Genomic DNA, 13,719 nt, shown 5'->3' with positions numbered 1-13,719 from the left:
CCTGCTGGCTGAAGTCCGGCGGTATTCGTTACATAGTTTCTTAAACTGCTCGCTCAGAGGCCTGCAGCCGCAGGCGGGGAATGCTGGTTTCCTCCATCACTGAAGCAAGCAAGCCTCATGTTACTTTCAAGCTGCCTGGCTGCTGGCCACCATCTTGGCTGTCAGTTAATTTGCATATCTCTCTGATTAGCCAATGGGAAGGGTAGTGGTCGTACACCAATTACCATGTTTCTCTTTTATTAGTATAGATTGCTTTTCAGTTTATCCTTATACTCCACTTTAGACCAAGCCCTAACTTCTCTGCCAAAACTTCTAGAAATATCTAACTTGTTTCCTTGCTTCACTTCCTCTTCTGTCCTCCTCCTGCCCACCAGCACTCATTCCTTTTCCTATAGTAGTGGGACAGTCTTTTAAATTTTCAAATAAGTTTATATTATTCCACAATTTCACCTTCTCTGCTATGGATTGGATGTTTGTATCTGACTCGCCAACTTCATATGGTGAAGCCCTAATCCCCAATGCTTTAGTTTTTGGTGAGGCCTTTGACAGGTAATTAGGTCATGAGGGTGAAGACCCTATGAATGGGATTCGTGTTGTTATAAAAAGAGACCCAAGAGAGATGATCTCTCTGCCAGGTGAGCACACAGAGAGAAGGCAGCCACCTGCAAATAAGGAAAAGGATGCACAACAGAAACTGAATTGGCAGGTACCTTGATCTTGGATTTTTCAGCCCCCAGGACTGTGAGATGTAAATTTCTTTTGTTTAAGCTACTAGTCCATGGTAATTTGTTATAGCAGTCCAAGCTGATCAAGACACTCCCCAAAGACATTGCATGGCTCTTAAATAAAATCTAATCTCACAGTCACAAGGCCCTACAGAAGCTGGCCTCTGCCTGTTGATCTCTCTCTCTCTCTCTCTCTCTCTCTCTCTCTCTCTCTCTCTCCATCCTCCCCCCTTTCATTTTGTGCCAGCTATACTGGCCCTCACATTCCCTCCACCTTTGCACTTTTTCATTGACTTGCTCCCTCCACCTAGAACATTCTGGCTCCAGATAGTCACAAGGCTGACTCCTTCTTGTTTTTTGAATATAAATTCAAACATTATTTTTCTCAGAGGGGATTCCTCACCATTCAGTATAAAATAACACTCTCAGCAGACCCTAAGTAATTATTCATCACCAAAATCTGTTTTATTTGCTTCAGGGTATTATATCACAAATTGAAGTTTTCATATTTGGGTGTTTTTGTTTTCTGTCTTCCCTACTAGAGGGTAGTTTTTAATAAGTTAACGTAAGCAGGACAAATTTAAACTGACTGGTGCTGACTCAAAATTTTTCATTATTTTACAAATTAATATCTTTAAAAGATTTGTATTTTCTTTGGGGTGGGCACTAATATCAGACAGGGACAAGCTATAAAATATAAACTACTCTAACATATTTCAAAAATAGAGAAAATTTAATACGGGGAATTGGTAACAAAATTTATTGAAGAGATGAGAAACCACCAAGTAATTTATGAGACAATAGATTAGTATGCACAGGAAGATGTTTCCATGCCTAAAACTAGAGCATTAAAGGGAAGTAGTCACCAAAATTGAGTGGCTGGAAGAAGCTAGAATTTGGCTGGCTTACTTGGTGGGAGTTAGAACTAAGGAACCAGTGCCTATCTGGATGAAACTGAGTTACAGATGAGATGCCTTTAGAAAGTCGCCAAAAAAGAGAGAAGGGGAAGGCTTGTCTCCTCTTCCTGCCTGTATGTCTTTGGCCAGTGCCTTTCATTGGTCAAACTTATCCAGGTAGCACAGAGAAAAGGAGCTTGGGAAATGTAGTTCTCTGGGATAAAGAACAGAGCACAGAAGGGCAGAGATTATGCAGTACTTCATATAATTTCATAAAATTTGTGCTGGCAAGAAAGCACACTACCGCAGTCTACAATTGGAAATCTCTATTAGGAAGGCTGTGCTATTTTCATTGCCTCATAAATCCTCTACGAGAAAGCTCACTTTAGGTAGTTTCCTTGCCATACCCTTTCTAAAGGATTTATGTAATCACTGAAAGTAGTTTCAGATTAGCACAATTATACTCTGCCATGTGCTCCAGGACCACATTTGCTCTTTATGAACTCAAGTAGTCATCTGTTATGGCACATCCTAGACCAGTGTCTCTCAATGTTTCAATGTTAAACACCCTTTAGATATACATTTTTAAAAATATATATTTTATTGATTTTAGAGAGGAAAGGAGAGGGGGAGAGAGAAACATTAATGATGAGAGAGAATCATTGATTGGCTGCCTCCCCAATGGGGATCGAGCCCGCAACCCAGGCATGTGCCCTTGGCCGGAATCGAACCTGGGACCCCTCAGTCCGCAGGCTAACACTCTATCCATTGAGCCAAACCAGCTAGGGCTAGATATACATTTTTTTAATTAGAAAGGTATTACATATTTAATGCAGAAAATTATAAAAAGAATGAGTAAAAATAATGAAAGAATATTTTGTCCATCTAGAGATAATTAACCATTTTTGTGTATGCTTGCATATATTTCTTTTAATAATGTAGATATTTATATAGATTAAGAAATATATATATTTATACAAACTGATACACTCAAAATTAGAAACATGTTTTAAATGGCATTCTGGAATATATCTTTATTAATATCTGCTTTAGTTATTAATGAAGTATAAATACTTTTCTTTATCACTAATTATTCATTCACATAATTAGTTTTATATATTATATAATAAAAGTGAATGTACTGTATTTCACCAATTCTTATCATTTGCCATTCAGTTGGTTTTAAATAGTTACTATTATAAACAATAGTAAGATAAAAAACTTCATAAATAAAATATCATGCATGTCTATCTTTGTTTTCTTATATTTCTAGATGTGAAATATTTTGATAATTAATATAAAAATATGAAGCTTTCAAATGCCAAAATACTGTTCATAATTTCATATTGATAGCAACAAATAAGAATATTTATTTATCCACACCTATGCCACCAATGCACATTGTTATTCACTTTATTCCTTTAAAAACTTTTTAATATTAAAAAATAAGAGGTTCTTTCTCACCACAATTCCAGATAATATTAGTTAGACTTTTGGTCTTATTTACTTTAGAAAATGCTTGTATAAATATTAAGTTCTCAGACCCCTGATAAAGAGCGATCTGCCCACCAAACTTCCCCATGTCATAACTGCAGACAGTTCTTACAAATGCAACACATCTGTTGAGAAACCTCTGCCCCCAAAATGTAGTAAAACATGACACTGATATGCCCAAATTAGAGATAATAAGAAAGAAAAAGTTTAACATATATAATAAAAGCCTAATACGCTATGTCTAGTCATCTGGTTGGCCGTTCAACCAATCAAAGCATAATATGCTAATGATATGCTAAGGCTGCTCAACTGCTTGCTATGATGTGCACTGACCACCAGGGGGGGCAGATGCTCCCACCAGTAGGTTAGCTTGCTGCTGGGGTCTGGCTGATCAGGGACTGAGCGAGATGGGCTGGACACACCCTGGAGTCCTCCCACGGCCCCTGCCCAGCTGGCCAACCTCCTACGTCCCTCCCCGGCCCTGATAATGCACCAGTGGGGTCCCTCAGCCTGGCCTGTGCCCTCTCGCAACCTGGGACCTCTCAGGGGATGTCAGGGAGCTGGTTTTGGCCCAACCCCATAGGCCAGGCAGAGGGACCCCACTGGTGCATGAATTCATGCATCAGGCCTCTAGCAAGATTATAAAAAAGGAAATATGTTTAAAGACATTCTACAAAGACTTTAGTGAAACACAAGTCTCTGTCTTCCTTTTGTACCTTTAGTACTCCCATACTGCTGGGATCGATCATGTAGAACCAGAACCGAACAGTACACATTCCGAGGCTTGCCGGGAAGTATTGGGAAGTAGTGATTCTTGCAATGTATCCTTCTTTGGGACCAGATGAGTTGACATACACGAAGTGTTGTCCACTACCTTGAAATAGATAAATATAACTATTTTAGTGAAATGATATATTTTATAGCATGAGGCAGAATGTAATTATACCATGTACACATTTCATTTTTCTACACACACACATACACACACACTCATGCATTTAAACACAATTCATTTACTTTTTGTGAGTTATATATCAATAACATTTAATTTTTTGAACAAAAAAGAGAGTTATGATTATGTGATTCACAAAATCCACCCAGGGATGTGACTCTGCATAAAGTGATAAAATATTTGCGTTTTTCCCAATTTGCTTAAACTGTCCATCAGTTTCAAGTAAATAAAATATTTTGTGAGCTGCATGTTGAGCAGGTATTGGGAGCTGATTGATGTATCTCATTTTCAGTTGTTCTGATTCACACACTAACTACAGTAGTAGTGAGTGGTGATCACAGCAAAGTGAAATGTAATTCTCAATGCCACTACATTATTTTTTTCTGAGCAATAAATGACTTTTCCTCAATTGCATTATGGCATGAATATGTGAAAGATCTCTCCATTTAAACACAGCTGGATTTATTTCCCCTGCATACATCATCATATGTCCTTTGGCATTTTGTGTGTTCTGTCTGGAGAAATATCTATTCAGGTCCTTTGCTCATTTTTTAATTAGATTGATTGTATTTTTTAAATGTTAAGTTGTATGAGTTCTTCATAAATTTTGAATATTAATCCTTATTGGATGTATAATTGGCAAATATCTTCCACCATGTGATAGGTTGTTTTTCCATTTTCTTGATGGTTTCCTTTGCTGTGCCAAAACTTTTAGTTTAATTTAGTTCCATTTGCTTATTTTTTCTTTTGTTTCTCTTGTCCTAGAGGATATATCAGAAAAAAATATTGCTATGAGATTGTACTGCCTATGTTTTCATCTCAGGTCATTATGATTTTGAGTCTAATATTTCAGTCTTTAATTCATTTTGAGTTTTTTCTTGTATGGTATAAGAAGGTGATCTAGTTTTTTGTTGTTGTTGTTGTTGTTTTTTTTGTTTGTTTGTTTTTTTGCATATATCCGTCCAGCTTTCCCAACACCATTTATAGAAGAGACTGTCTTTTTCTCATTGTATATTCTTGCCTCCTTTGTCAAATAGTAATTGAATATAAAGGCATGGGTTAATTTCTGGGCTTTCTATTCTGTTCCATTGATCTAAGTGTCTGTTTTCATGTCAGTACCATACTGTTTTTATTACTATAGCCTTGTAATATAGTTTGATATTAAGTAGCATGATACCTCCAAGTTTTTTAACACTGCTTTAGCTACTCAGGGTCTTTTGTAGTTCCATATAAATATTAGGATTATTTGTTTCAGTTTTGTGAAAAATGACATTGGTATTTTAATAAAAATTATATTGAATCTGTAGATTGCTTTGGGTATTATAAACATTTTAATGCTGCTGTAATAATTCCTATTCATGAGCAGAGTATATGCTTACATTCATTTATATCTTCAATTTATTTCTTCAATGTGTTATAATTTTCTGAATACAGGTCTTTTACCTCCTTGGCTAAATTTGTTCCTAGGTATTTTTTGATGCAATTGTAAATGGTATTGCTTCCTTAATTTCTCTTTCTGATAGTTTGATATTGGTGTATAAAACTGAAGCTGAATTCAGAATATTAATTTTATGTCCTTTTTTATTGAATTTACTTATTAGTCCTAGTAGTTTTTAGGTGGAATTTTTAGGATTATCTACATACATTATTATGTCATCTGCAAATGATGACAGTTTTTTCTTCCATTCCAATTTAAATGACTTTTTTTTTTCTCTTGCCTGGTTACTATGGTTAGGACTTACAATATTATGCTGAATAAAAGCAGTGAAAGTGGACAACTCTGCCTTGTTCCTGATTTTAAGTAAAACACTTAGTTTTCCCTTTTGACTATGACGCTAGCTAAGTGTTTGTCATATATGGCCTTAATTATGTTAAGGTATGTTTCTTCTATTCCTACTTTGCTGGGCATTTTTATCATAAATATGTACTGTATTTTAAGTGTTTTCATGGATTATTGTGATGATCATATGATTTTTATTCTTCCTTTTGTTTATGTGATTTATCACATTGATTTGTGGATTGAACTAATCTTGTATCCCAGGACTAAATCTCACCTGGTCATGGTGTTTGATCTTTGTAATGTTTTGCTAAGTTAGATTTGCTAATATTTTGTTGAATATTCTTACATCTATGTTAATCAGGAATATTGATTTATCATTTTCTTTTTTGTATGTCTTCATCTGGTTTTGAAGTCAGTAAAGCTGTCCTTGTAAATGAGTTTAGAAGCCTTCATCCCTCTAAATTTTTGTAATAGTTTGAGAATGATAAGTGTTAATTCTCCTTTGAATGTTTGGTAAAATTCACCTGTGAAGCCATTGGATACAAAACTTTTTTTGTTGGAAGTTTTTTTTATTGCTCTCGTTTTTAAAGCAAATACTTTTTTATTACTGATTCTATTTAGTGAGTAGGTATTTGTCTATTCAGATTTGTTGTTTGTTCTGGACTCAGTCATAAAAGACTGTATGCTTCTAGGAACTTACCCATTTCTTACAGACTGTCCACTTGGTTGTCAAATTTATTTCATATGCAAATAGCCATAATACTGGGGGATGAGACTATTAAACACTGACCAGTTTCTCAAATCTTGAAATTTGATTGAACATCTTCACTTCCTATTCCAAATTTCCCATTTCATATTTATTTTCCCCAGTATTTACTTTTATTATAGTAACTATAAAAAAACAGTTTATTAAAGATATGATATAATTACAAGGGGTGTAGAACAAACTAATATTTGAATTTTAGTACTATAGTATAAAATTAAATTAAAATATTTATAATTCACTGGGTCTAATAATAATCCATCATTTCACTGAAGCTTATCTACTTCAGTAAAAGACAAACAATGTGATGTAGAGTTCAACATCAAAGCCAGCAATTCCAATTATTAGAGCACTCTATGTGTGTTTTCAAAATATTACCCACCTAACCTCTTGTAATTTGCATATTCAATTTTGGTCTTACAAAATCCTATGCCTGATCACAAAAATCAGAAAGTCAATCCCTGAGTAATGTGTTAATGCATGCAAATGTGAAATTTTATCTACTTTACAATTTAAGAATGCAAAACCATGCCTGGCCATTTAGAATAGACCATTGGAAAGTTGGTATTTGGGGATTTTTAATTGTGGAATTCTAGCATATGTAAATTTGGCTTTGTAAGGAGAAAAGACTTGTTGCAATAACTTATTTTTACTTGAGAACCGTAAAGATGAAAAGTTGCTTAGCCTCTTGAAATTATTAATAGAATTATATGAATTATCCAGGAACTATGTAATGTATCTCAAGATTATAAAACCTTACATTAAATTACATTTTCAGAAATAGACTCATTCTTTATCTTGCAAGTTCAGACTAGACCCACTTTCAAACATTTATAAACTTTCAGTTGCTTCTTTGAGAATTACCTATTTATATATCTAGCAAATTCCTTGGAGAAGGTCACTATAAAATCCCACACAAAGTTCATAATTTTTTAAAGCAGTTAATATAGCTTAAACGTGTCAACTGCTAGAGCATATTTAGAATGCAATGGTAAATCATTAAATCAGTTCACTTCATTTATGCGTGACTCTGTGCAATGATCAACAACATTTGTGGGCATTTTTTTTGTTGGTTTGATTTTGGACTGTTTTAAAGCTTTCTACTGGCTAATTAAAAGTTAGTTAACTCTCATATATTAGATCTGATGCATTCAATTACTTTGTAAAATCTAGCATATGTTAATTAAATACTACTAGATGTAGTACTCTGGAATGTGGGCGTTCATTAGATATGTCTGAGTGTATTTTTTTAAATTTATCTTTATTGTTGAAAGTATTACAGATCTGGGGAACTTATATGCATACTGGTTGCCAGTGCATGAAATTTGTGCATATTAAAAGGGAATTAATTACAGAAAATATTTTAATATTGCTATTTGCCCTTTCTCTATAATAGAAATGTCAGAGATGAAAGAAAATTAGTAAAATGTATATGAAAATCTTTTTCCTGTCAGAGTCTGGGACACACCATGGAACCCAGAAACAAGTCCCTGCCCACCCACGTGCATCTCAAAACTGCGTGAGATCCAGACCCGGCCAGCCCCACCCCTGTCAAGCCCCGCCAGGCAGGGGTCACAGCCTCAGGTCCCCTGGCCCAGCACTGGGGTGGGGTTGTGGCCTGTGGTCACTCATAAAGCCCCACTGGGTGGAGGGGCACAGCCTCATGTCCCTGCTGATCGCTTGTCATGGCTCATTACAGGAACCTCGCCTCTGCTGTGCGTGCAGCCATCTTGTGATGGCATGACGGAGTGGGGGGTCAATTTGCATATTACCTCTTTATTATATAGGACTAGAGGCTCGATGCACAAAATTTGTGCAAGGGCCTCAGTCCCTGCTGCCATGGATTCATCTGGAAGGTCGTCTGATCTAATTAGCATATTATGCTTTTATTATTATAGATATACATAGCCCATGGACACAGTCAGTGTGGTGAAGTCCTGGGGAGGCAGAGTGGAGGGGGTCAATGGGAATAAAAAAGGAGACATCTATAATACTTTCTACAATAAAGATAAATCCAAAAAAAGATTTTTTCCCCTATTGACCCTCTCCATCCCGCCCCCTTACCCTCAGGCCTTCACCTCTGCCTTCTGTTTTCTTCTGTACATGCTCAGATGCTACTTTAGTTTTGTTTATACAGGTTTTATAAGTTTTTTCATATTCTCTTTTTAAATTCTCACCTGAGGATATGTTTCCATTTATGTTTATGTTTTTGTTTTTTTAAAGAGAGAGAGAGGAAGGAGAAGAGAGAGAGAGGGAGAAACATTGATGTGAGAGATAGACGTGAATTTGTTGCCTCCCTTATGTGCACCAACTGGGGATCCCACTGCAACTTGTAAATGTTCCCTGACCAGAATCGAACCTACAACTTTGGTGTATGGAACAATGTTCCAGCCAAATAAGTCACTAACCAGAACTAAGTTTTTAATGTTCTTAAAGTACAGATCTTACATTTCACGTATCAGTTAAAATCAGGCACTGAATAGACATTTCTCATTAATATTCCATTTTTACTTTAAAAACTATTTAAAGAATTGCACACATTTTAGAAAATTGGGTCTACTTAGTGCCCAATAGTGTAAATTTAGCATCAGAGTGTATTGTGTTCAAATCACCATTGTTACAAGACACAGACACAGACCCAACCCATTCCCATGCTCTACGGTCCCTCTGTCCTTTCGGTGTTGCCAGAGAGGAAAGATCACAATTTGTCTTTTCGATGTTGTGAGCTACAATCTTGAGTTTTTGAAAATGTTTCCTCGAGTTATCATGCTACCAGGTAAGCAGTTTGACATTTCTTTTTTAAAAGGACAGTTAAAACTTTTAAAAGACAGCATATTTTCACAGCTCCAGTGGCTCCCACTCACATGCACTGGGGTCAAATCTTAAAATACAATTTCCCACTTCAAGTGATCTGAATTCACTCTTTGCTTGAAATTATAGGGAATTTGGGTCTTTTTTCCCCTTGCTCATAAAATAAGGCTGCCTAATGGCTTTTTTCAGAATGCAGTGCAATGCCTCTCTTTCAAAATAGCAAAATCCTTCCTGCTTCAGAGTCAGACTTGCATAAGGTTGGCTCTACCTCCTCTGTAATCTCTGCCTGCCCCTCACTCTAAAATGGAAGGGCGCATAGTGAGTGACTGTCAGCCTTCAATCTCTTTTGGCACTTTCATTCCCCCTCCCCATATTTTCAAGGTGGTGGCTATTTGTGTCTGCAAAGGCCTAACAGGGAAGCATGCTCAGAGAAAGAACAAAAGTTCCCTCAAAGCTGCCAAAACAGTAACCACAGAATGAGTGCCTCTGAAGTCAAATGAAATTTTTTCATGGTATTTGATGGAAATGTCTGTCCTTACGTCACTCTCGTTTGCCTTTCGAATGGCTGTATAATGAATGGGTTAGGCATTTCTTTACTTCTGTCTTTTCCAAAAGTTTATTTTTTAGGCATTATTCTCTTTTGAGAATAATTAAACACTTTTCAGCAAAATGTCTCATCTTAACACTATTTACTATTCTAAAACTTGGTACTGTTAATTTTCCCCCTCACTATGGATGGATCTGATATAAAAATGAAGCTTTTAATTATGACACGCCAACACAGGGTAGATTCATCTAATTTTGAAAGCTTCAAATTGCTCAGCAGCAAATATATCTCAACTGCATTATAATGATAAAAGGATGGAATTCTGAATCTCTTATTTTTCACCTTAAAAGAACCCAGAGAACTTGAAATGTGTAACTTTCTTATTAAGTCGCCTTTGGAAACATGCATTGACCTAATAGCCTCTCTGAAACTTGATTGCATTTGCCAAATTGAGATTAAAAAGGAAACTTATTTCCTAGACATGTAGGAAGAAAGAACTAATAAGTTATAAATTTTTCTTTAGGTAAGTGACTTTGTTTAGGTTTGAGATCCACTTAAGCTGAAAGAATATGGAAAGAAAATTGCAGGACAATATTTGTTTTCATTGAAACATAAAAGAGTTATTATCAGATTATTTTAATGAATGTGTAATAAGCAGAAACTGTGGGGCAGATCATCCACTACTTAGGCCTGTAGCCACTGGAGCTGTGGGTTTCAGTTCAAATCTTGATTCTACCAATTACTAGGTATGTGACTTTGGACAACCTATTTAAATTCTCTAGGACTAAGAAGAAATAAGATATAAATATACTAGGTACTTTAGTCTCATGAGATTGTGCTGAAACTTAAATGATACACTAAAGGTAAAGTGCTTCTAATACAGGTGCAAATTAGAGCTATTCTCCTGGGAAATTTAGAGAATAGGCAAGAAATATTAATTTAGCAGTAGTAAAAGACTATCAATCACAGTTATTGATTAACTACCGCCATATATAAGGCCTCATGTGCTGCATTTGGATGTTCGGTAGTTGAACAAACCATGGCTTGGAAAATATGAAACATAACCCAAAGAATCTAATGATTCAAGACATCAATATGTACTATTGGGAAGACAAGCTCGAGATCACACTGGGTTGAAAGTCAAACTGATACTTGCCTTTGATTTTGGGAAAATCATTACATACCCACCATGTCTCATAGTCATCATCTATCAAACAAGGAATAATTAATGATAATAATAATAATAATATCCTCACTGGGATTATTGTGAATCTATAATGCCAAATACTGATATAGATCCTAAATTGCTATACTATTTAGCAGATAAAAGATGGTTTAAATTTGGTGATTAAGGAAATATTTTATAAAATACATGTCATTATATCAGTATATTGAAGGAAATATTGGAGATGGTAGCAGGCAAAAAAAAATCAGTTTAGAGTGGCGAAGATCTTTCTAAAAACATAACAATGTGGGAGGATATCTGGTTTCTAGTCCAGCATATAAGGAGCTTAGAAGGCATCAGTCTCATCTTCACAACAAAAAAGTTAAACTAGCCCTACCCGGTTTGGCTCAGTGGATAGAGCATCAGCCTGTGGACTAAAGGGTCCCAGGTTCGATTCCAGTCAAGGGTACATGCCCAGGTTGCGGGCTCGATCCCCAGTAGGGGGCGTGCAGGAGGCAGCTGATCAATGGTTCTCATCATTAATGTTTCTATCTCTCTCTCTCCCTTCTCCCTTATTCTCTGAAATCAATAAAAATATATTTAATTAAAAAAAGTTTACCTGAAACTCAAAAACTCTCCTTAGATCCATCAAACACTAGAGTAGAGATCACAGGGCAAACTGCCACCCCCCAACCTCTGGAGAGACAGGTAGGCAGATGCAATTTAATGGAGCAGACCTGGGGAGCAGGAACCACTAATGGAGCCCATACTGGGTGAGGAGCATGGCAGCTGTAATAACAAGCTGGAGGCTCAGTGTGGGAAAGCTAGTGACATGGGACTTCCAGGGGACAAGGCTTAGGGGTACCCTTGAAGTTTTACCTCCAGAAGCCCTAACAAGTTCTCCCAGTGAAGACTGGAGAAAAATCCTCTCTGCTGTTTTCAGGGGAGGGGAAAGTAGCCTCTCTGAAGTGTGCCTGTGTTTCCTTGTCAGGTGTGATGTCCTCTCTCGGGTGAGGGGGCAGGAGAACTGAGAAGCACTAGTGAAGGTCACAGCGAAAGGCTTGCTAAAATCACAAGATTGTAGAATGCTTCCCTTCCCTGACTTTACCACCTAACTCCTTCCCACCTACCACCCCATCAGTAAGGCTCCTGATCGTCAGCAAGGGCCTGGGATGGGAAGAGCTTTATCCCTCAGACATTAAGTCTCCAGGGGAACCAAAATAAAACAAGGGAGACAAAAACAGGCTTCTGGAGGAAATTTTATCTTCTGTCACTCACAGCAAACAGTAATCACATCCTCACTCCAGGCAAGATAAAAAATGAAAGGCCTGTTTACCGCAGTTCCTTTACCCAGTGCATTGTGTCCACCATCAACCAAAAACTACAAGTCATGCTAAAACAATGATATGACCAAAAGTTGAAGTTTGTAACACCCAAAGCATAGTTGAGGAGCAAGAATGCAGTGTTTGGAGCAGAATAACATAAAAACTAAAATCAGAAATGCAATTTGGAGAAGAACTGAGGAAGCTTTTAGTGCCAAACTAAAGGGCAATGAGGAGCTTCTGATGATTTGGAGGAGCAAATTCAGGGAATATTAATCCTGTGTCGATGTGAATAGTGGCCTAATGTAGGAGAATATTTGCATTGGATATGAGTTTCTTTGACATCTGCAATGGCCCAAGAGTGAATTAAGATGACAGAATTGGAAATGCAAAAAAGGGAAAAAGGAAAACATGTAAGTTGACAATGATGAGCTGATAGAATTTGAAATTGAGTGAGAATTAAGTGTTAACAATGATAATGTCAGTAGCAAACAGTAGGACTCTTTCTGAAAGGAAGGTAAGTTTGAGCTTGGATATATAACTAGGAGATACTGGAAATTACCCAGCTTGCACTTGAAAATGTGACTAGAATGTGGAAATAAGGACTAGTTACATGTAGGAATTAGCAAATTTTTGAGCAACGGAAGAATAAAACTTGGAAGAAGCAAAAGTGCAGGAAAAGATGGGAAAAAGTAAAATCAGAATATTTGGTAAGGCTCACATTTAGGTTTTAGAAGTAGAAACAAAATGCATTAAGAAATACAGCATTAGAAAAAAAATTACAGTCTGATGAAAACAAAGGAGGAAACTTCAGGAGGGTGTTATTAGTTCATAGTGTCCAATGCATCATAAAAGGAATTAGGTCATTATGATTATGAAATCACTGAAGTCCAGGAAGGTGCTAAATTATAAGCTCCATGAGGGTTGGGGCTATATTTGGTAAACAAGTATCACTACAGTGTCTAAACCAGTGACAGTGGGTGACCAATAATTATTTGCTGATGAAATAATATTTTTGCAGAAGACAGACTGTAGAGAACCAAAGAAGTTGTGTGTAGTGAGATAGAAGATACAAACAATATGTGGGAAATGATATTTTAAGATATAAGAATGAGCCTGGCAGGTGTGGCTCAATAGTTGAACATTGTCCTATAAACCAGGAGGTCACAGTTCGATTCCTGGTCAAGGCACATGCCTTGGTTTCAGGCTCAATCCCCAGTAAGGGGTGTGCAGGAGGCAACCAATCAATGATTCTCCCTATTCG

The 13,719-nt window shown here is 36.6% G+C and overlaps 1 protein-coding gene across 1 annotated transcript in view; it reads right to left on the bottom strand.

The window, feature by feature from the left end:
* The window catches only part of MALRD1 (MAM and LDL receptor class A domain containing 1), a 649,080-nt gene that overhangs the window by 171,879 nt on the left and 463,482 nt on the right, over window positions 1-13,719 (bottom strand). Inside the window, exon 32 of the mRNA XM_006759937.1 lies at window positions 3,832-3,989. Within this exon, the coding sequence (XP_006760000.1) occupies window positions 3,832-3,989 (158 nt within the window). The remainder of the gene's footprint in view (window positions 1-3,831; window positions 3,990-13,719) is intronic.

The sequence above is a fragment of the Myotis davidii genome, unplaced genomic scaffold (assembly GCF_000327345.1).
Source record: "Myotis davidii unplaced genomic scaffold, ASM32734v1 scaffold376, whole genome shotgun sequence".
NCBI classification, from domain to species: Eukaryota; Metazoa; Chordata; class Mammalia; order Chiroptera; family Vespertilionidae; genus Myotis; species Myotis davidii.
This window is presented reverse-complemented; position numbering and strand designations above follow the sequence as displayed.